General features: G+C 41.7%; 1 protein-coding gene across 2 annotated transcripts in view; it reads right to left on the bottom strand.

Moving 5' to 3' along the window:
• MMRN1 (multimerin 1) overlaps window positions 1-24,847 on the bottom strand; it is an 87,980-nt gene that overhangs the window by 30,703 nt on the left and 32,430 nt on the right. Inside the window, exons 4-5 of one of the 2 annotated variants that reach the window (XM_058192744.1) lie at window positions 4,155-4,262; window positions 962-1,135 (exon numbers count right to left, since the gene is read on the bottom strand). In XM_058192744.1, the coding sequence (XP_058048727.1) occupies window positions 962-1,135; window positions 4,155-4,262 (282 nt within the window). The remainder of the gene's footprint in view (window positions 1-961; window positions 1,136-4,154; window positions 4,263-24,847) is intronic. The other variant, XM_058192745.1, reaches the window with a different exon arrangement.

Raw genomic sequence — 24,847 nt, 5'->3', positions numbered from 1 at the left:
TTTCATTTATGGGTTATCACCGATTGCGATAACACTGTGACCAGCAAGAACTATACTATTGAATGGGTAGAATAAGCATCCATTATATTACATGCATCACATGAAGCCAGCTTGCAATGGTATCCTTCCATTCATACAATGCACTGACTCATCAGCTGGATTGTTCATATTGTAAGAAGAGTTTTTTAGAGCAGCCCAGCAGGAAAATGGGGCTGCTGGCTTGAAAAATATGCATGTAATCCTGAAAATCAGAAGAAGACAGTATCTTCATTGTGTATCCTGTCCACACTAATTTCTTTTGCGCCAGTATAAGCTCTGGTCATATCAGTATTTCATGCATTTTAAAACACAATAAAAATCTGCATATAGTTAGCAGGGGTAGAAATGCGGTTGCAAACTATGAGCATTGTTGGCTGAATTGTATCATTACTGGTGGTTGGGAGCATATCCTGTGATAAAGGAAAGAAGGAAGGAAGGAAGGAGATAGAGAGTAAGGGGGGAGAGAGAGAGAGAGAGAGAGAGGAGGGAGGGAGGAAGGGAGGAAGAAAAAAGAAAGAAAGAGGGAGGGAGGGAGGAGGGAGGGAGGAGGAAGGAAGGAAGAGAGAGAGAGAGAGAGAGAGGAGGAGGAGAGAGAAAGAAGGGAGGAGGAGAAGGAGCAGGGGAGAAGGAGCAGGAGGGAGGGAGAAAGGAAGGAAAGAAAGAGGGAGGGAGGGAGGACCAGGGAGGAGGAAAGAAAGAAAGAAAGAAAGAGAAAGAAAGAAAGAAAGAAAGAAAGAAAGAAAGAAAGAAAGAAAGAAAGAAAGAAAGAATATACACTTGTTTGCAGAATATGGAATATTACAACAGCAAGAGCTGGTTGTTTCTTCCTCCCCTCTGACTTCCCCCCCCCCCACACCCTTTTCTTGCTCTTTTCTTGGCACTTTTAAACAGGTGAGTGATTGCCTTAATTTCTTTCTTTTACCTTTTAGAAACGCCGCCAAATCTTGGCTCTTATCTTCATTGATTTTGCCTTCCAGAGAGGAAAGCGTCCGGCTCACGTCTCTCATGACGACTGAAATGTTGTCAACCTTCTTCTGTAGCAAAGTCAGTTTCATCTCCTGGCTGCTAATCTGTTCATTCACTTTTTGTGCAACTGCTGAATGGGGGGGGGAGAAATGGGGGGGGGGAATGCAATAAAGGAAGAAGATATTGACTGCAAGGAAAAAAATGAATCCACCAAAATAGAACCCACAGCCCGTTGTCAGAAAAAAGGGTGAAAAGTTAATTCGGTCATTCAAGTGAGTTTTCCATTTTGATTTTTTTCTCATGCACCTTGGGTGACATTTCTACAAGCAACAGTCACCAATAATGGCTGAATGATCCATATTCATTATAGGGTAGTTATAATTCCAGGAGAGTCTATTGAACAGTTAACAGAAATTTAATGAGCACAAGTGGAGTCTTTGTCCACCTGGTCAATTTCTGGTTTTACTGTTTCAAATAAATGCATTATACTCTAGGCGACTGGTCCTATGAAAGAATTTAACAGCCATTGTCTTAGGAGGAATTTGCAGTGTAAAAATTAAATCACACTTCAGCAATCTATTGCTCCTTTAGCAACGGATGCTAAATTCACTTTCCCTGAGAATTATTTTATTTTATTTTATTTTATTTTATTTTTTATTTGCTTATGAAACTTGTATACCTCCCATCTCATTCAAGGCAAATCTGAGTGGTTCACGGGCATTAAATAAAACATAATGTAAAACATTGAAACAATAAACATTTCCTGTCCAAATATATCTAAAGGATACAACCTTGGATCAAACCTCATCCAGCCCCTTCCTTAAAATATCCACCAAAACAGTGGTGGGATTCAAAGAATTTTTACTACAGGTTCTGTGGGCGAGGCTTGGTGGGCGTGACAGGGGAAGGATACTGTAAAATCTCCATTCCCTTGCCACTCCAGGGGAAGGATACAGCAAAATCCCCATTTCTTCCTGATCGGCTGGGACTCAGGAGGCAGAGAATAGATGGGGGTGGGGCCAGTCAGAGGTGGTATTTACTGGTTCTCTGAACTTCTCAAACTTCCGCTACCGGTTCTCCAGAACTGGTCAGAACCTGTTGAAACCCACCTCTGAACAAATTCAAGTAGATAGAACATCCTGAAATTAGCTCCCCTAATGCCATTTTCTGTCCTTTTCCAAAGATTATGGTATCATTTCCTTCCTTTATATTGCATTTGCTATCAAGGAAACAATGATGGCACCCAATTGCTGTTATTGCATAATAACTCCTTCTATAGGGGAGCCAAAAAATTAAGGAAGATGCCAGAGGTGGGTGACTTGCTTTGCAGCATGCCAGCTACCTGTTTGGTTTTTAAAGGTGTTGGTTACGACCTTTAAAGCGCTCCATGGCTTAGGGCCTGGGTACTTACGGGACCGCCCGCTGTTACCACATGCCTCCCACCGACCCGTACGCTCTCACAGAGAGGGACTTCTCAGGGTGCCGTCCGCCAAACAATGTCGGCTGGCGGCCCCCAGGGGAAGGGCCTTCTCTGTGGGGGCTCCCACACTCTGGAACGAGCTTCCCCCGGGTTTACGCCAAAACCTGACCTTCGGACATTCCCTCGTGAACTGAAGACACATCTTTTCATTCGCGCGGGGCTGGCTTGAATTGAATTTTACTAATTTTAAATTTTTATTAATTAATTTAAATGGGGTTTTTAGTTTATGTTATATTTTAACTTCTTAGGCTAATTTTAAAATAAGTTTTTTAATTTGCATTTTAAATTGTATATTGTATTATCTGTTTTATTTTTGCCTGTACACCGCCCTGAGTCCTTCGGGAGAAGGGCGGTATAAAAATCAAATAAATAAATAAATAAATAAATAAATAAATAAATAAATAAATAAATAAATAAATAAATAAAAATTGAAACAATTTTTTGGGGAAAAAAAAGTCAGGTATAAGGAAGATGTCTGCAAATTCGTTTCAGTCCAAAGGCATCAGGTTGGCACACCTTGAAATAAAGTATTTCCAGAATAAAAAGGGATAGGGTTAGGCAAAAAAAAAAGATATTTCCCATTCATCTGTTTTTGCAAGAAGAATCTGCAGGGGTTGCAGCTGGTGTCTTGGTTTATAAAATAGCAAAGGTCTGGTGGTCTATCTATAGTTTTCTCTGGATCACAGAATATAGCAACAGCTAACAATATCCGACTTCTATAGCCGTTGAATTCGTGCTGTTGGAGCCCTTGACTCAGCATTGCTATAGTTGTTTCTTATGAGGTCATCGCCAGATTATGCCTGAAAATGATTTATTTATTTTTTTTGCTCATTCGGGTCAGTAGCCCTCCTGTAAACCTATTCTCTATAAATATTCTCTTCTGCACCTTCACCTTTCTGAGTACAAGAAAGAAAAGGCTCTGATGATTCAGCCACACTTTGGGGTGTGAGGGGATTTTTAGTTCTGGGTTTTAATAAATGGAACTGGCAATAGCAATAGCACTTAGAATTATATACTGCTATCTCTAAGCCAGGGGTGAAATGCTCCCAGTTCGGATCGGATTGCTCGATATGGTAGCAATGATGGCAGGTAGTTTGGAGAACTGGTAGCAAAAATCTCTGCCCCCAGCCCCCCATGCCCAACTGAGCCGCGCGATCATCAGAGGTTTTTTTTTTTTACTTTTAAAAGCATTTTTTCTTCAGCCGAAAAAATGCTTTTAAAAGTAAAAAAAAAAGCCTCTGATGATCGCGCAGCTCAGCTGGGATTGTCAGAACCCTTTAAAAGCATTTTTTTACAACCTCTTCAGCTGAAGAGGTTGTAGAAAAAATGCTTTTAAAAATAAAAATAAAAGTTGGCCACACCCACCCAGTCACATTACCCTCACACCAAGCCACGCCCACAGAACTGGTAGTATCAAATTTTATATTTCACCAGTGCTCCAAGCAGTTTAGAGAGTTAGCCTATTGCCCCCAACAATCTGGGTCCACATTTTACCCACCACAGAAGGATAGAAGGGTGAGTCAACCTTGAGCTGGTGAGACTCGAACTGCCAAAGTGCTGGCAGCTGGCAGTCAGCAGAAGTAGCCTGCAGTACTGCACTCTAACCACTGTCCCACCGCAGCTCACAATGATAGTGCAAGGAACTATAATAATTGCAATTACTACTGACCTTGGTCATTGGGCTCCTGCTGCTGCTGGTCATTTCTCAGGGTTTGCCCAGTAGTAGCTGTGTTGCTCTCTGCCTGGTTGCTGTGGATGAGCGTTTGATCCTGTTGGGCTGAAAGAAGAACAAGCAGAAGAAAGTTGGGTAAACTGTTCCAATGTGACTAATCCATTCAATAGTCAACAATGTTATGATCTGTCGGAGTCTTAGTGAACAATCAGTTAAATATGAGCCAGCAGTGTGCAGCGGCAGCCAAAAAAGCCAATGCAATCCTAAACTGCATTAACAGAGGGATACAATCAAGATCACGTGAGGTACTAATACCACTCTATAAAGCCTTAGTAAGACCACATCTAGAATTTTGGATCGGGTTTTGGTCACCACATTATAAAAAAGATGTTGAGACTCTAGAAAGCATGCAGAGAAGAGCAACCAGGATAGATTAGGGGACTGGAGACTAAAACATATGAAGAATGGTTGCAGGAACTGGGTATGGCTAGTCTAGTGAAGAGAAGGACCAGGGGAGACATAATAGCAGTGTTCCAATATTTGAGGGGCTGCCACACAGAGGAAGGGGTCAAGCTATTTTCCAAGGCCAGACAAGGAATAATGGATGGAAACTGATCAAGGAGAGATTCAACCTGGAAATAAGGATATTTTTTTTCTGACAGTGAGAACAATCAACCAATGGAACAGCTTTCCTTTAGAAGTTGTGGGAGCTTCAACACTGGAGGCTTTCAAGAAGAGATTGGACTGCCATTTGTCAGAAATGGTGAAGGGTCTCCTGCTTGGGGGGGTTGGACTAGATGACCTACAAGGTCCCTTCCAACTCTGTTAATCTGTAAATCTATGTTCTTTGGTGTCCCTTCCCTTCTCAGACTTAAATATCCGGGCTAATTCTTCAGGCAGCTGTCCATCTAGGCCACATGCTATGCTACCAGATTGTTAGAGGATATGAAATGGTTATAGTTCTTACCAATGAAGATTAAAACTACCTCCTCCAGCTTTCAATTGATTGCGATTTGCAGAAGTTGCAAGATTTTCTCTCCTTTATCATTAAAATCACTGGGAGATTGGCATGCTTAGCACCGCGGAGTTAGAAAAGAGCATTGAACAAGTCTGGTATAATAATTACATGGCATCTTTTGCAGAGCTCCTATGATCCTGAGGAAGAGTAATCCAGATAATTGGTTTCTGTTGAGTTGTGTAACTTCTGATTGGTATCAATCTGGATCTCAGTGTTGCCTGTTAGCTAAAACTCTAGTAAATTTTTTGCACTGCTAGTTGAAAATGGAAAATCCTTGAAATTTCAGTAGGGAAAGGATCTTAGTGTTCCCTAATTTGACCCAACTGCAAATTAGGGTTTTGCATTCAGCTACTGCTAGTTGATTCTCTTTGTCCGGTTGCTAAAGTGTGTTTGTGCATGGGTAGCCATGCTGGGTAGAGAAGTTGCAACTTCTTAGCAGGGCATAAGCCCAGGGCAGGCGGAGGGATTACATAGGGAGAGAAAGGGGGCAAAAATAACTCTAGAAGTCAGGGGATAATAAATTTAATGTTCCTAAATACGGTACATCAAAAAACATTCTAGTCATTCAGGAGACTTGATATTGATTTGAAATCCCAAAGGACATCATTACTGTACAAAGCTCAGTAAGCTCTTTGGCTCTACTACCAATTTTTGCAGGATATTGTTGCATCTAGGAAATGACATTGTTATGAAGAGCTGAGTGTTATTTTATTTTATTTTTTGTTTTGTTTTTGTCCGCAAACATTTCTCTGAAATAAATCATTTCTGACTCATATATAAGGAATTCTGGGAGTTGGTCCACAAGTCTTCAAGTTGCTAAGGTTGGAGAGCCCTGAACTAGAGCTTTTCTGGAAAGATTCTGAGGCCCTCTGAGGTAAAACAATATTCCCTTCAAAGTAATCAGACGGATCCACTTCAGATGTCTGCCTGACCTTATGGGCTGTAAGTTGCTCCGAGAGAAGTATCTCAAAATTTTGAAACGTGATTTCTGTTGATGGATGCCCTAACACAGGGGTCTGCAAACTTGGCTCTTCTAGACTTGTGGACTTGTGGACTTCAACTCCCAGAGTTCCTCAGCCAGTTTTGCTGGCTGAGGAACTCTGGGAGTTGAAGTCCACAAGTCTTAAAAGAGCCAAGTTTGCAGACCCCTGCCATAACAGAAAACAGATTTCTGTGCCAACACAACATAGATACTGTGTCTGCATCATTAATCTGTTTCTTGTTCAATTAGCCATTTATGCATCATTGCCCTGCATTTTTAGCAGCCTACCAAATTATAGAATAGAATAGAATAGTATTTTTATTGGCCAAGTGTGATTGGACACACAAGGAATTTGTCTTGGTGCATATGCTCTCAGTGTACATAAAAGAAAAGATACGTTCATCAAGGTACAACATTTACAACACAATTGATGGTCAATATATCAATATAAATCATAAGGATTGCCAGCAACAAAGTTACAGTCATACAGTCACAAGTGGAAAGAGATTGGTGATGGGAACTATGAGAAGATTAATAGTAGTGCAGATTCAGTAAATAGTTTGACAGTGTTGAGGGAATTATTTGTTTAGCAGAGTGATGGCCTTCGGGAAAAAACTGTTCTTGTGTCTAGTTGTTCTGTTGTGCAGTGCTCTATAGCGTCGTTTTGAGGGTAGGAGTTGAAACAGTTTATGTCCTGGATGTGAGGGATCTGTAAATATTTTCACGGCCCTCTTCTTGATTTGTGCAGTATACAGCCTGCCTTCAATGGAAGGCAGGTTGGTAGCAATTATTTTTTCTGCAGTTCTAATCATCCTCTGAAGTCTGTGTTTTTCTTGTTGGGTTGCAGAACCGAACCAGACAGTTATAGAGGTGCAAATGACAGACTCAATAATTCCTCTGTAGAACTGAATCAGCAGCTCCTTGGGCAGTTTGAGCTTACTGAATTGGCGCAGAAAGAACATTCTTTGTTGTCTTTTTTTGATGATGTTTTTGATGTTAGCTGTCCATTTTAGATCTTGCGATATGATAGGATGACAAATCAAAATTGTGCCATCTGGGAGTTTCACACTCCCTCATTCCATGGGTGGCTTCTGCCCACTGATTTTGGTGTAGTAATTTGAACTTTAGTCCACAACACATTTCTATGTCTTTTGCATGTTCCTCCTGCTCCTGGCAAATGTTAAGTCTTTGTCTGCTTATCCAATTCCAGGCCCAAATGGGTGTCATTTTTGTGCAGATCAATTTGTGAGCATATGACATACTTGAATGAAACGTGTTATTTATTTTATAAATGAAGTGGACCCTGCACATGCAGGAATACCAGGAGGAGGAGGAGGAGGAGGAGGAGAAAGAAGAAGAAGAAGAAGAAGAAGAAGAAGAAGAAGAAGAAGAAGAAGAAGAAGAAGAAGAAGAAGAAGAAGAAGAAGAAGAGGAGGAGGAGGAGGAGGAGGAGGAGGAGGAGGAGGAGGAGGAGGAGGAGGAGGAGGAGGAGGAGGAGGAGGAGGAGGAGGAGGAATTATTTTATAAACAGGGTCATTTTTTTTCTTTTTCTGATTTGAATCAAATATGTAGATTCCAAAACCTGCAATGTGCACAGAAGTAGTTGAAAATGCCTCTGTAATGCAAGGTCATTCTTTGCTATTTAGATACCTCGATTACCAGACAATTTGGTATGTTGGGACTATTGCCATATTCTCGGCATTACCTGGCATGACAAAGTTCCAAATAGCGCAGTCCTGGAGCGTGCTGGAATTTCTAGCATGTATACACTACTGAAACAGCGACGTCTACGCTGGCTTGGGCATGTCGTGAGAATGGCTGATGGTCGGATTCCTAAAGATCTCCTGTATGGAGAATTAGTGCAGGGAAAGCACCTCAGAGGGAGACCACAGCTGCGATATAAGGATATCTGCAAGAGGGACCTAAAGGCCCTGGGAATGGACATTAACAACTGGGAAACCTTGACCTCCGATCGTTCAGCTTGGAGGCTAAAGACGCAGCATGGCCTTCTCCAGTTCGAAGAGACATTTGTTCAGCAGGCTGAGGCAAAGAGGCAGTCCCGGAAACAGCGAAATCTGGGGCCTGGGCAGGGGACAGAATGTATCTGCCCTCAGTGTGGAAGGGATTGCCACTCTCGAATTGGCCTTTTTAGCCACACTAGGCCTTTTTAGGACCTCTCTCCGGAGCACAATACCATAGTCTTTTGAGACAGAAGATTGCCAATACCGTCCTGAAGAGTTTCCAAGTTGTTTCCATTGCAGTTATAAACAGTGAACAGGCAATTGTCTTTTTTTATTTTTTATTTTTATTTATTTCTCGAGTAGTATTAGATAATATATATAAGTATAAGCATGAATTGAATACATAAAATGAATACAATTAAAGGAAACATTAGGATAGGGACAATAGGCACACTGGTGCTCTTTTGAATGCTCACCCTTAGGAATGGGGTGAGGTCAACGGTAGCCAGTCTAAGGTTAAAATTTGGGGGATTGGGGGATGAAACCACAGTCAGGTAGTGCATTCCAGGCATTGACCACTCTGTTGCTGAAGTCATATTTTCTGCAATCGAGTTTGGAGCGGTTCACTTTAAGTTTGTATCTATTGTTTGCTCGTGTATTGTTTTATTGTGTATTGTATTATGTATTGTATCTTCTGGAAAGCCTACCATTTTCATCCTTCCTAGCGACCAGATATGGTATTTCCTTTGTTGAAAACTGAAAGAAACTTGCATTGGTTTAAAAGAGATTTTTGTGGACAAGAAGCATTGATAACTGGGGGGGAAATTATACATGTGTGTGTTTAAGGTGAGCATACCATGCAATTGAGGAACCCCTATTTTGATGCTGTTCCTTGGAATTTAATTAAAGGTGAGAAATCAAGCAGACTGTGCAAACTTGGAGAAAACAGTGAGAGACAGAACATTCCCCCTTGTTCCCCTTATGGCTACTTTATGGCTAAGCAAGTGCAAACATCACCCGCTCTATCCTCCTTTGAAAAGAATTTCTAGAGCCAATTTTGTTTCCTCTGATTGAATGAGAAATGGGTCAATAGATGCATTTGATTTTCCTTGTCTGGCACTCTTTAAATTGTTTTAGTGCAGCTCATCCCAGGAAATGTTTGTTTCTGTGTGTGAGTGAGTGTGAGTATATGCTGCCTATTGTCATGACTTTAGGCAGCTTACAGTGTGTGTGTGTGTGTGTGTGTACACACATACACAAGCCCTGCTTTCTGCTACCCACAATCCTCATGTGAGTGAGGCTGACAAAAGGTGTATTGTAGTAGTAGCCAAGCAATATCCTGCTGATGATTAATGAACGGTAGCAACTTTCCAGGGTGGGATCAACTCCGGAATAAAATCAAGTGAAAGGATTTTATTTTCTACCATTTTACTCAGTAATTTTGGAAAGGCATTATTTTACTTCGTTGAGTCTATTCTGAATCAGGCCAGGGGGGGAGTTTGCCTATTGCTATTAATATCACACTCTAGTCTTGATAAGAATGAGGAATAATTAAATCTATATTGAGACGTTACCCAAGGGACCCACAAGAGAACCGTATCATTTTTAATAAAGAAGGAACAAAATTGCACTCTAGGTACTTGAGAATACTCTGAACTGATCTCTTAAGAGAGTCACTTTCCAGTAAGTGTGAGCAGCAGTAATTCTATAGAAAATTACCTCCTCTTACAGCCTGGTTCAGTTTTATTTGTGTGTGTGTGTGTGTGTGTGTGTGTGTGTGTGTGTGTGTGTATGTGTATATGAATATGTATGTATGTATGTATGTATATTCGCTATTACAATGCAGGAGAGAACATTACATTACAAAGGGTTGCAATACTCAGTGTTTGTACATTACTCATTGACTATTCACAGTGCTTCCTTTTTAGTATCATAAAGGTAAAGGTAAAGGTTCCCCTCGCACATATGTGCTAGTCGTTCCTGACTCTAGGGGGTGCTGCTCATCTCCGTTTCAAAGCCGAAGAGCCAGCACTGTCTGAAGACGTCTCTGTTTTTCATGTGGCCGGCATGACTAAACATCAAAGGCACACGGAACGCTGTTACCTTCCCACTAAAGGTGGTCCCTATTTTTCTACTTGCATTTTTTACGTGCTTTCGAACTGCTAGGTTGGCAGAAGCTGGGATGAGTAACGGGCGCTCACCCCATTACGCGGCACTAGGGATTCAAACCGCTGAACTGCCGACCTTTCAATCGACAAGCTCAGTGTCTTAGCCACTGAGCCGCCGCATCCTTGTGTTTGTACATGACTCGTTGAGTATTCAAAGTGCTTCCTTTTTAGTATCCTAGGAATGCTCAGAACGATTTCACGGGAGGATCAATACTCATCTCCGTATTTTTTTCTTTTTAATAAAGGAATGTAATTTTAATTCTAAAAGGATGTCTTTTGTGGTGCTTCCTTCTGCATAAGGGAAAGTCAGACTAACTCTGACAAACACATCAAGTGATGGACAACAATAATATTCCAATGAGAGTCAGACAGACAGCTTAGAGTTGTTCTCAGTCTCAGAAGACCCAGATGTCAAACAATAAAGTAACCTCACCTTCCTTGGAGTATTAGAGAAAAAAAACTAAGGGCATGGATGAGCAGTGGGTCCAGCTGTGATCTTGGGTTACTAAAGATCCATCTAGCTCAGGGATATATCTACAACAACTGGCAAAATGCTCTCCAGGTTTTATGATAGAGGTCCTTCTCATTAATATCTGGAGAAATGAAAGACTCAACGCTGATCGTATTTCTGAACAGATTAATTCTTCAAGGATGATACTAAATTGTTACTCTCTCAATTAAAGCAAATTTGATTCAATGGAATAATCCACTCCAAACACATTCAAATAGGGCTATTGGATTGAAGAACATATCGCAACCAAGGCAGAACACACTGCACTTTTTGCTCAAATGTTTGTATTGAATTAGATGGCGAGTTGAATTTTTTTAAGGCAAGGGGACTCAATTCAATGGGGTTGCATCTTGATTGGTAGATGGAGTGGGTGTTTGCAGATTGGTCGAGGTGGGGAGTGTTGCTGTGAGCGGGTTGGTTGGCTCTGTGGTTGCATCCTGATTGGTAGATGCAAACACCTACTCCATCTACCAATCAAGATGCAACCACACAGCCAATCAACCCGCTCACAGCAACACTCCCCACCTCCCCACCAGTATTTATAGAGAGACGGCAACTCCGACCACTCTTTGCTCGAGAAGCACGAAGCCGAAGACACCAGCCTGAAGATGATGAGTGAGACCTCGTCGAAACGTCACCAAGATACTCTCAACCTTACACAGGAAAAGACCCAAAAATGCCAAGACCTACACACACACACACACACACACACACACGAGAATATATATATATATTCTCTTCTATGGACGTGTCAATATTCTTCTCTGAAGAAAAGAATCTCATCAGTCATGGGTCACAGTTGGAAAACAGCCCCATGAATGACAAAAGGCCATCCATCTTGAGAAGAAGAAGTCTAATATTGTGACCTGGAATTCCACCCCTGGAAACATTTTGGGACTTCTATTTACTGTGCCTCTCTCTCCCTCTCTCCCTCTCTCTCTCTCTCTCCCTCCCCCCTCTCTCTCTCTTAAAGGTTACCATTTGACATGGCATCCCTCCTAGGGTAAACACACCCCAACCAACGTGTCCTGCGGTTCCCTAAATACCCCATGACCTTTCTCTCTTTCCTTTTATTCTTTTATTTCCCTTTCCCTTTTGTCAAAAGCAATAGCAAAGCCAGAAATGTTTTGAATCTTTGGGGAGTCTTCGCCATTTATGGTAGGTCCCAAGAGACAGTCCTAGTTGTAGAAGCCTGGAATGTCTGCATTGATATATGACTTAATGTAGAGTTAAAGAGTCTAGAGAATCCATCCTGGAGATTCAGAAGGAGCACAAAGCACAATAAGAAAATGAGGGCAGGAAGGAAAGGGGCGGGAAAAATAATCGTCATGAACCTCAGCTGCGGTCTTCAACTGAATTTGTGTCTAAAAGGTTTCTTGAAGTACAAAAGGATTAAGGGAAAGAGTGGGACTCCGTATTTCCCGCTCTCTCTTATCTTGGCTTCCGCAGATCCAGTGGGCTTGCTGCTCTTGGCAGATAAATGCCTGCGGGGTCACCAGGTCGCCAAGAAGAAGAAAAAAGAGGCAGCAGAGGATTGTCACTTGCTTGACATGGTTTCTGACTCTTAATGCTATTTTGTGCAGAAAAGCCTGCTTAATATCAGGATCTGGTTCTAAAAACTAGTTATAACCTGCCAGATCAAAGAGTCTTGAAAAGGATATCGGCACTTCGGGTTCAATCAATATTTCTGTTTTTCCACATTCAAAGGTGGATGTAACTTTAGCATGATTGGAATGTAAGCCTTAGAGTTGCGCTCTCTCTCTCTCCATCCCTCCCTCCCTCCCTCTCCCTCTCTGTCTCCCTCTCTCCTCCCTCCCTCTCTCTCTTGCTCGTTCTCCCTCCCCCTCTCGGTCCCTCTCTCTCTCAGTCCCTCTCTCCCTCCTTCTTTATCTCCCTCCCTCTCTCTTTCCCTCCCTCTCTCTTTCCCTCCCTCTCTCTCTCCCTCCCTCCCTCTTTCTCTTGCTTGCTCTCCCTCCCTCCCTCTCTCTTTCTCTCTCCCTCCCAGGGAAGGATGAAGGGAATGGAAGGATGAAGGGAAGGGACCAAAATTCAACTCCCAATCATAAGCAAGTTAACCTAGAAAATGTGTTCCTTCTGTTTAAGAATGGCCAGACCAGTCAAGGCTGTGGTTTTAAAAAAATACTCCATGTGTAATTATGAAAACAATAATGAAGTACTCCATAAATGTACATGTAGTCTAGCCACCCTTAAAGCATTATTATAGCAATACTTACAAGTACAATATAAACTGAAAACTACACATTCAGCAGCTATGTTATCTTCAGACAGCCATAGCTGTCAACAGGACTTAAGCATTCATCCCAGTTAATTATGTAGGATTTATCAGGTGGCAGCAAGTAGATACAATCTATGATTGGAGGAATCGGTTACTTTCTGCTGATAAAGAACACCTGATGGAGATCCTTTATTCCTTCGCTTACCATTCCTTTGTTCTCAAATATATTCACTAACATAGCAATGACATTCCTCTGCCCCCCAGTCAGTCAATCACATGCAGCCTCTTTCGCCTTAAATTAGTGAGTTGGCTTGCTTTGAAAAACACAACAGTTTCCATAACCCCTGGCATTTATTCACACTTCTTGGTATTTTCATTTATGATCATCTTTTAAATGTAAGCTGTAACACACAATATCCCAACAAATATAAGGCTAGCATTGAAAGTACAATTGGGAAAGAAGTCAAACCAAAACTCCATAGTTCTCTTTCTAAGTTCCTCTTGGTTGCTTCTGTGCTGCCTCGTTCAATGACAGGCCTCAAAGGTTGTATCTAGATGGATTGGCTGAGGCCCAGGTTCTGAAAAAGGAATTTTTTTTCTCTCTCTGTAATATTTGGAAATCACTGATGTTAGGAGCCGTGGCGGCGCGGTGGTAAGAATGCAGTATTGCAGGCTAACTCTGCCCACAGCCATGAGTTCGATCCTGATGGGGTTCAAGATTGACTCAGCCTTCCACCCTTCCAAGGTCAGTAAAATGAAGACCCAGATTATTAGGGCCAATATGCTGACTCTGTAAACTCAGAGAGTGCTGTGAAGCATTTTGGAGCACTAAGTGCTACTATATAAGTCTAAGTGTACGTGAAGTGTTAATACCATAATGAGTGAAGTGTTAATACAATAATGCCTTGATAAGGCCACACTTGGAATATTGCATTCAGTTTTGGTCACCACGATGTAAAAAAGATGTGGAGACTCTAGAAAGAGTACAGAGAAGAGCAACGAAGGTAATTATGGGACTGGAGGTTAAAACATATGAAAAATGGCTGCAGGAACTGGGTATGTCTAGTTTAATGAAAAGAAGGACTAGGGGAGACATTATAGCAGCGTTCCAATATCTCAAGGGCTGCCATAAAGGAGAGGGTGTCAAGCTATTCTCCAAAGCACCTGACGGCAGGACAAGAAGCAATGGCTGGAAACTAATCAAGGAGAGAAGCAACCTAGAACTAATGAGAAGTTTCCTGACAGTTAGAACAATGAATCAGTGGAACAACTCACCTCCAGAAGTTGTGAATGAATGCTATGTTTGACAGACTTTAAGCAAGATGTGACAGACAGTATGCTTAAAAGAGATGAAGGGGAAATGGGATAGACCTTCCGTCCTTCTGCGGTTGGTAAAGTGAGGACCCAGTTTGTTGCTGCAATATGCTAACACTGTAAATTGCTTAGAAAGGGCTGTAAAACTCTATGAAGCGGTATATAATTCTAATTGCTATTGTTATTGCTACTTTTGACGGACTTCAAGCAGGAATGGCAAGGTGCCTCTCCATTCATCATCCTCTGGCAGGATGGGCAGACAGTATGCTTTAAAAGGAGGACAGGGAAATGGGATAGACCTCCCCAGAAAACTTGGTGAGGTCAACCTAGGAAGGAAGGGGCCGGGATAGCTCAGGCAGTAGAGAAGCCTGTTATTAGAACACAGAGCCTGCAATTACTGCAGGTTCGAGCCCGGCCCAAGGTTGACTCAGCCTTCCACCCTTTATAAGGTAGGTAAAATGAGGACCCAGATTGTTGGGGGGGCAATAAGTTGACTTTGTAAAAAAATATACAAATAGAATGAGACTATTGCCTTATACATTGTAAGCCGCCCTGAGTCTTCGGAGAAGGGCGGGGTATAAATGTAAACAAAAAACAAACAAAAAAAAGAAGGAACTAAGCCTGGCGAATCAAGATTGAAAAGTAGCAGGTTCGTCATTGCAGGAAGCTTCTGCTGTTTAGTTTGACCTGCCCTTACCTGCTCAGTAAGCTGTCCTTACCATCAATTTGGAAGATCTCCAAGTTACAAGGACAAAAATAAGGAGGTAGAAAAGCTTTCTGCCTGGGATCCATGCTCCCCAAAATAGTCACGGGGACTTGAGTCCTATTTTAGCAGCATTTCCAGGTTGCACCAACAAAATTCAGTAGCCAATATTTGGATTTGTTATTATTATTATTATTATTTTTCAAAATTTGGGGTCAAAACCAAGGCTGAAATGGTAGTACAGAGTCTCCATAATGACACCAACTCTTAAATCTAGTCAGCTCTCCCCAGATCAGGTCATCCGATATTGGTAGTACCTCTCACTTGTAGTGATATCACGGCAATGTATATCCTACGAGCCTCAGAAAATCCCCAAAATTTCCCCAACTCAAAAAAATCCCAAACAGCAACCACAAATTGCCCATCATCTGGCTTGATATCATACAGCGTCTTCTTTTTCCACTCAAATGTCTTATTTGCATATCTTAACAAAAACGTGTGAAATTGATCCATTTTCTTGTTAACTTGAAGGATAAAAATAGAAACAACAGCTTGAGGTCAGCATTATGCTCTCCCCGTTATTTCGTAGTCAGCGTCAGATAGTCTCCTCAATGATAAAACCAAATATGGAGAGGAAAAAATATACTATATAATAACTTGCCAGCAGAAAACTGCAATGCCAGATTGGGTGCATCCCAGGAAGCAGGATTTATGAGCCGGGAGGCACTGCTGAAGCAACTTCATTCCTGCCTCAAAGGCCTCCCGGGAGAAATAGTGTGATGGAGCTCTGGAGTCCAGAGCGATGTCGAAGGGAAACAAAATTGCTCACTTCATATTTTAATATATGCGTTTGCATTTTCTTACTCCTGAACGAATATGCATGCTGCAGCACCTTCAAAACCTCCTCTGATTTATAAAATGCACACAAAAATGCATCGCTTTAAAAGAAAGCATGCATATTCGTGAAAATAACGTAGAAACGTGCTGGTTAGAAACTGTGCTTGCAAAAATGTATTTAATTACCGGAAAAGTGGACATGGAGCTGTACAAGAAGCACAGGTGTCAAATGGTATCATTTTAAATTCAGTAAAAATTTAAATTCAGTAAGGGGCTGCCACAAAGAATTGGGGGGGGAGGGTGTCAGCCTATTCTCCAAAGCACCTGAAGGCAGGATAAGAAACAACTAGGAAGGAAGCTAATCAAGGAGAGAAGCAACCTGGAATTAAGGAGAAACTTCCTAACGGTGAGGACAATTAACCAGTGGAACTGCTTGCCTTCAGAAATTGTAAGTGCTTCATCACTGGAGGTTGTTAAGAAGAGTTTGGACCCATTTGAAATGGTATAGGGCAGTGGTGGCGAAACTTTTACTCACCGAGTGCTGGAAGGTACGCGCTTTGTGCACACATGTGCTGGAAGGTACGCTGTGCACACATATGTGCCATCTGCACTAACGTGCAGCTCCTCCCCGGTGCACTGCACATGCAACTGCGCCATTTGCTCATGCGCACAGCTTTCACGTGTCTCCCCCATGCCCTGCCTGTGCAATCACACTATCTGCACATGCGCGCAGGTTTTGAATGGCTCCCTCAGGCGCTGCATGCGCAATCGCACCATCTGTGCATACATGTGGTTTTTGCGCATGCAATGCACATGCGTGAACGCCATCTGCGCATGCGTGCACTGCACACACATACTCTTACCCGCATGCGCAAACATGCATACATGCACAGGAGAGCTCCAAAGACCAGCTGGTCTGAATGTGCCCTGGAAACCCAACACCAGCTGGGATGCAGGCGCATGCGTAGCTGCAGGTGAGATGGGCGATAGTTCACATGCCCAGAAGGATGGCTCTGTGTGCCACCTCAGGCACACATAACATAGGTTCACCATCATAGGTATAGGGTCTCTTGCTTGAGCAAGGGGCTGGACTAGAAGACCTTCAAGGTCCCTACCAGCTCTATTCTCATTGATTGATTGAACAATTAATCAGTGGAATGACTTGCCCCCAGAAGTTGTGGGTGCTCCAACATTGAAGATTTTAAAGAAGAGATTGGACAACCATTTTTGTGAAATAGTTTAGGGCTTTCTGCCTGTGCAGCGGGTTGGACTAGAACAGGGGTCTTCAACCTTGGCAACTTTAAGACTTGTGGACTTCAACTCCCAGAATTCCTCAGTCAGAAAAGCTGGCTGAGGAATTCTGGGAGTTGAAGTCCACAAGTCTTAAAGTTGCCAAGGTTGGAGATCCCTGACTAGAAGACTTCAAAGGCCCCTTCCAAGTCTGTTATTCTGTTAAATGTAAACTTTTTTTAAAAAAAATAAATCTTGAGACTATACAAAAACAAGATGAGTCATCTTGGAAAGGTGAAAATAGAGGGAAATGGAAACGGATTTCATCCAACTTTATTCCCAGAAAAATGTGAAAAACCAAAGGAAACAGTGGTTTGCCAACTTCCTATTTTAGAGAAACTTGTATATCTCACTTTCCATTCAGCTATTGGATGTTGGACAGTTCCCATAGATTGTGGGAGATTTGGGAATATTAAAGGGTTCTAGAAAACATATTGCACCGATGAGTTTCCTAGAAGAACCTGGCATGCCTCCTATGGCTGCACAGTGCCCAGCAAGAGCAGTAGTTAGTTATGCTAAATAGTTGTGACACGTTACTTAAGGAATTTAACACGCTCTTCAGTACAAATATTTCAAGGTATCTCATAGTAGGAAACAAAACTAGAGAAAAGAAGAGGAGGAGGAGGAGGAGGAGGAGGAGGAGGAGGAGGAGGAGGAGGAAGAAGAAGAGGAGGAGAAGGAGAAGGAGAAGGAGAAGGAGAAGGAGAAGGAGAAAGAGAAGGAGAAGGAGAAGGAGAAGGAGAAGGAGAAATCAGGCATATAAATACATGCAGTCCATTAAGATGCCAGAAGAAGAAACTTGGAATAATTGGAGGAACATTTTGAGAAGAATGGATGAACCATCACAAGAGGACTGGTCTCAACATTGCCTTCCTACGAAAGCAACCTTGGAAACCACTTGTCTTGTTTACATGGATTTATATTTTTTTTGCACATTTCAAAATATTTGTATACAGTAGGGAATGGAGAGAAGTAAAGGCCAGCTCCTGTCTGCTCTCCCCTTGCCTCTTAATCTGCCAGGTCTGAGCTGGCCTTGGGGTTTGAAGAGGTGATTAATGTCTCCTTGAATGAAGGATGTGTTTCCATTTGCTTAAAGTCATTCAACCTTTATTGGAAAAGGCCTCTTTGAAGATCTTGTTAAAAGCAACTGGATGAAACCTATTATCTGGACCCATTGCAACTGAGGCTTGACCTGGAATGTAGTACTGAGATTCAGAGGTGGGTTTCACATAATTTTACCACCAGTTCGCCGCACACCAAAAATGTGGGCGCAGCTTGCACACATGTGCACGGCTTAGGATGGGGCAGATACGCAGCTTCAAAAATGCAGCTGATCATTGCAGGGCGCTCCAGTGCATACTGCAGGTGAAGCACGGAACTGGTCCTACAAGGCAGCAGCCGTTCCAGGCTGCCATTGTGGCCTCTGCGCCTTGCTTTTTCATCCTCCGAAAGCTCCGTTTGAGAGGCTGCACGTCATGTTTTCGGGTGGTGATCAGTGGCAATGTGCTTTGGTAGTCCCCACACCCTTGAACGGGGCTTTCAGAGGCTGAAAATGCAGTCTCTCAAACGGAGCTTTCAAAGGCTGTGCAGAGGCCGGAGGATGGGTGTTGTGCCTCGTCCATTCCCCTCTCTGCAGTCGGGCCCCTCCCATCTCCTGCTATCTCAGCCAGAGACTGATAGTGCAGACAAGTCCTGGCACCATGCCCGGACAGACTGAGCAAATAAACCTCCCCCCCACAGTGTGTGAGCATGATGAGCAAGAAGCCAGTCACGAGCTAGAATTACCGGCAGCTGGGCAGGCAGACGAAGGGTGGACAAATCCCCGCTTCCGGAGAATGGAGAGGCGACATCAGCAAAAGGAAGGGAGGGGCAGGCCTGGATAAGTGGCTGAGTCATGGAGCCACACCCCATGGCCTATATAAAGGATCTGCTTTCTGGCATTCTTTGAGTCAGGCAAAGTCTAATCTGGATTGCTGAAGTCACACCTTGGACTCCTGCCTGCCCTGAGAACTCTGACAGGACTTTGGCAAAGCTGCAGAGGCTTCGTGGCCACACTTGATACTGACTTTCCAGACCCGGCCGTCAGAGGAGGCGTGGGACACAACAATGGGGCAATGGTCTGTGACAGTCCCTGCAGGCTGGACCAGGTATAAAAATGTGATGTGTAGAGGCTGAAGGGTGAGGCCGGTGGATGGGTGAGGCTACATTCAGTGTATAAGACGCACCCAAATTTTCACCCTCTTTTAGGGGAGGGAAGTATGTCTTATACTCCGAAAAATATGGTACATTTACTTTATTCTATCCCTGCGCAATATAAAATATTCTGCTTCTGGCGATTGAAAAGCTTTGGCTTTTAATACATGTCCTTTTTTTTATTATTATTTGCATTTATATCCCGCCCTTCTCCAAAGACTCAGGGCGGCTTACACTATGTCAAGCAATAGTCTTCATCCATTTGTATATTATATACAAAGTCAACTTTTATTGCCCCCAACAATCTGGGTCCTCATTTTACCTACCTTATAAAGATGGAACGCTGAGTCAACCTTGGGCCTAGTGGGGCTTGAACCTGCAGTAATTGCAAGCAGCTGCTGTTAATAACAGACTGTTTTACCAATCTGAGCCACAGAGGCCCTTTAGGTGTAGATTTGAGAATGTCCAAAGGAGATTTTCATGATCAGGGTCAATATAGCCAGAAAGGTTTTGAGGTCCCAATGATTGATAAATGTGGTTAAATCTCCCTTCTGAGATGGATGGGTTTTTTTTTTAAAGTTGCTCAATTTTGTCTGAAATCTGATTCAAATAATCTTTGAGAAAACCAGCTGTTTCGTGCTGCTGCTGCATTCTTTGTGTGATGGGAACTCCGATACTAAAAACAGCAGCAGCAACAGCAACACTAAGTTTCTTCTTGGGAATCCGTTTAATGGCTATTTATAGTGGGGCAATCAAACACTTCAGATATTTGTATACATGTGTAAGTATTGATCTTTCTCTTTGGCCCGATGCTCTATACTCTGGATGGCTTCCTTCATTGTAAACATTATACAGCCATCTACTGGGAAAATTCTACAATTGTACTGTCCCTTTTTCTTTCTTGGAATTCGTCTAAATAAAGTTGAGAATATCTTATATGAAACTTAGCTCCCTTCTCTGGAAAAAAAAAACAATGAAAAAAAATACTGTGTTTCCTTGAAAGTAAGACCCTGTCTTATAAAATTTTTTGCCACTAAAAAAGGCACCAGGTCTTATTTTTGGGGAGGGCTGTCCACTGACTCACCTCACTTGCACACATCGCCCCCGGCCTCTTTTTCACTATCAGAGGCCTTCAGGAATTTCTTCATCTGGCAAAGCCAGCAAAGCTTTCCTGAAGCCTCTGCAGCTGCTAACAGAGCTCCAGATTGATCCAGACAGTGGTGGGTTGCCCCCGGTTCAGACAGGTTCTATAGAACTGCTAATAAAACCATCAGCAGGCTCCGCTCACTGACCTGAACATCATCAAAAGCGATGTAGACCATCTTATCTGAAAGGCATGTGATGGGGTATGGTTTTGGATATAAACTAAACAAAATCAGTAACGTGTCCATAATTTCCAATATTTTTTCTTGTACGTTGGAGAAATTATCCCAGAAGAAGATGACATTTATACCTCTTATAGATCAGTTTTGGCCTGGTTCTACTCATATTTTTGGCCATTAGTTTGCAAAAGTTCTAATACTGAAATTATAAGAAAACGATAAAGGTTTTTCTCAACCTGTGTAGCTATGCTTGCTTTGCATAATTCTGGAAACAGATTTTAAGAAGTTGTACTTGCTAGCTTTGTCCAACTTCTCCAAAGAGAAAAGGATAAGTGTACCCTTCAAAAAGACCTTGACTTTGTGTCGGAATGGTCAAAAACTTGGCAACTCCAAATCTCAACCAGCAAATGCTCTGTCTTACACATTGGAAAAAAGAATCAGAACACTAAATACAAGCTCAATGGACATTACCTTGTTGATGACCCTCACCCCGTTAAAGACCTTGGTGTTTTCATATCAAATGATCTACGTGCCAAAGCCCACAGCAACTACATTGCAAAAAAGGCTTTAAGAGTTGTAAACTTAATCTTGTGTAGCTTCTTCTCCCGAAAGATTACACTACTAACCAGAGCATATAAAACATTTGCTAGACCAATTCTTGAATACAGCTCGCCTGTCTGGAACCCACACCTCATTTCTGACATAAATACAATTAAGCGTGTCCAGAAATATTTTACAAGAAGACTTCTCCACTCCTCTGAATACAGCAAAATACCTTATTCCACCAGACTTGAAATCCTGGGTTTAGAAAATTTAGAACTACACCGCCTTCGACATGACCTGAGTTTAACTCATAGAATCATCTGTTACAATGTCCTTCCTGTTGAATACTACTTCAGCTTCAATCGCAACAATACACGAGCACACAATAGATTTAAGCTTAATGCGAACCGTTCCAGTCTTGATTGCAGAAAATATGACTTCAGTAACTGAGTTGTTAATGCCTGGAATGCACTACCTGACTCTGTAGTCTCTTCCCGAAAACCCCAAAGCTTTAACCAAAGACTATCTGCTATTGACCTCACCCCGTTCCTAAGAGGTCTGTAAGGGGCGTGCATAAGAGCACCAGCATGCCTACCGTTCCTGACCTAATGTTCCCTTTGATTGTATCCAATTCGTATAGTTATTTCATGCTTATGCTTATATATACACTGTTGTGACAAATAAATAAATAAATAAATAAATAAATAAAATAAAATTTTCCCATTCCACCCAATTTTTTGAACGATAGTCAAACTGATGCATTTCTAATGCAAAATTCTAGGTCTAGATTTTATCAACTTTCCCAGCTATACTTTTAGAGTCTTATACAGTTTCTTAAGCACCCTGAGAGACATCAACATGATTGTTGTTTACTCTACTCATTGAGATAATCTGAGAAGGCTCAGCTCCAGGTACTTTAGTTATGGCAGCTAATGGTTGTGCCTCCTTTAGAACTACTCCAATTCTGCGAAATGCACACACCCTTCCTGATTTGCGTGGGATTTCAGCATCCTGAAATAAAAAGTAGTAATCTAGACCAATAAATTGTATTGGGCTGGCAAATGAGTTATGTCCATCTTTGGTAGCTTCAGCTATACGCAATCGCTTTCATCTTTGTCAGGATGGAAGTAATGAATGTAACGAAACTGTAGTAAACAATCAACCATAACTGTTTCCAAAATTCTGTTAGACAAAATCCCAACTAAATGATTTTCCAAACTATCACTTTTATTATTTTTAGCAAATGTGCTTTTTTTAATTAATCAATTTTTTATTGATTTACACACACACACACACACACACACACACACACACACGAGTTTATGAATAGAGTATTGGCCATATCATATCTAATACAACTTAACATATCCAAATACATTTTACTTACAATTTCTGCCAAAATATTCTTTTCCAAATTTTAATCATATCTTAATATTTCTATGCACATTTATATAACACATCTTCTTTCACCCTCAAGTTCTAATTTCTCCATTTTTACCAATATATATTCTCTTTTATTATTTTTTAGCTAATTCAATTTTTATCCTGATATATTCAAACATGTTCGGGGTTGTCTTTCTTCCATTTCATCTTTTTCGTTTTACAGCAATCTTTCTTCTCTTTCTCGTTCCTCTCCCTCCCTTCTTTTATCCTTCCTACTTTCTTCTCTCCTCTCCTACTCCTTCTCTACTTCCCCTTCCTTCCTCCCCCTCCTCCATTCTTCCTCCCTCTCTAACCTTCTCTCCTACTCTTATTTCCCCTCCCTTTCTTCCTCTCCTCTTCCCTTTCTTCTTTCCCTCTCTCTCCAATGTGATTGAGTGTGGCCTTAGATAACCTGGATTGACTTTATCCAGTCTTTAAAAAAAAATAATAATTTTTTTTTTAAAAAAATTGCATTTATATCCCGCCCTTCTCCGAAGACTCAGGGCGGCTTACACTATGTTAGCAATAGTCTTCATTCTATATGTATATTTATATACAAAGTCAACTTATTGCCCCCAACAATCTGGGTCCTCATTCCTACCTTATAAAGGATGGAAGGCTGAGTCAACTTCGGGCCTGGTGGGACTAGAACCTGCAGTAATTGCAAGCAGCTGCTTTTAATAACAGACTGCATTAGCAGTCTGAGCCACAGAGGCCCATATTAAGACTGCTATGGACTGCAGACACTCCTATGGAATGAATGAATGAATGAATGAATGAATACAACCAAGTTTCTACAAATTAAGCTAAATATTTCCCTCCATAGAGTCTCCATACCACCCTTCAGGGTGCTTATCTAACACTTCAAAAGAAATGGAATCTGGGCAATAAAGGAAAAAAGAAAAACAGACCCCCAAGGTATCCAGTTTTGGACTGAAAACACAGAATTCTAGGGTTTTTTTTTTCCCTGTTCTATAAATCAAGATCAAATAAACCTTTGGAGCTTAAGGGCATATTTAAAATGTATGTTGAGAGCATAGGTGACTCCACTCACAAAATGGCTGTCATGAGAGACACAAATAATCCACTTACCAGAAGGGATAGCAGCCCTTTTCCCTGGATACTTTCTACTATCCTGGTGAGGGATTATTTTTTTTTATTTTTATTTTTTTTGCGAGGCCTAAAGGCAGTACTGCAAATAGATAGGCTGCTAGAGGCTAATGCTTTCGAACATGACAGCTCCCTATTTATTTTTTCATTTAAAAGAATCATTAAAAAATAATCAGATGGGATAGGGTGCCTAATGGGTACCCAGGGAGGAGTCGGGGGAGCTTTGCTGGTGCCTGAAAACGCTGTAACGCAGTTTCATTTTCACTGGCTTGTTTAATCTTTTATATTTATTATAACGGAATAGAGTAAGAGTAATAATAAGAGTAGCCCGTTGCAAGCATGTTAGATTTGTGTGGGTTTAACCATCTCCATTGTGGCATGCAAGAGCTTCTTGCTTTCGAGAGGTTAATGTTTGCAAGTATTAAGGTTTCTCCCTCTTGGATGGAAACAGCAGTGAGGTCTCTCTATTTCTGCCCATAAATTTTTAATCATAGCCTCCTCCTTTCCACCACTGATTGAGTTCCCTACCGCAGCTAATGGCATGTCTTGTAATATTCATCCATGTAAAATATGTATATGGATGCCATTTCTTATTTTTTTCAAAGGAAGCTCTTGCATAAGGCGAGCTGAATGCCTTTCAAACTAGGGCAAATTTGTTCCATGTTTGATCACCGGGCTAATCAGAACATACAGGCGAAAGAGACAAGGTGGGTATAATCATCCGGATGGCATTTTGCCACCTGCCTCAAACGGAAAGCCAAAGGAAACCCAGGATGTAAATTTCCTTTGACTTCAATGGGAATGGGGTTGAGTATCTAAATGCACGCCCTCGGGCTGGAATACATTCAAAAGCTGACATGCCTTAAAAAGTCAACAGGTCAAACTACTAGAGGTGAATGAATTTTTAAACAAGAGGCATCTTGACGGCCGTGATTTAATATCTCCAAGTAATTACTTTATCAAATGATTCCATGAAATGATTCCAGCTTTTGTTGCCAGGAATTAAACAGATAGTAATATATGGTAACTATGATGGAGATGGAGACACAGGCACTATCTATCCATCTATCTTTTTTTCTT

This window comes from Ahaetulla prasina, chromosome 8, assembly GCF_028640845.1.
Source record: "Ahaetulla prasina isolate Xishuangbanna chromosome 8, ASM2864084v1, whole genome shotgun sequence".
Classification (NCBI taxonomy): domain Eukaryota; kingdom Metazoa; phylum Chordata; class Lepidosauria; order Squamata; family Colubridae; genus Ahaetulla; species Ahaetulla prasina.
This window is presented reverse-complemented; position numbering and strand designations above follow the sequence as displayed.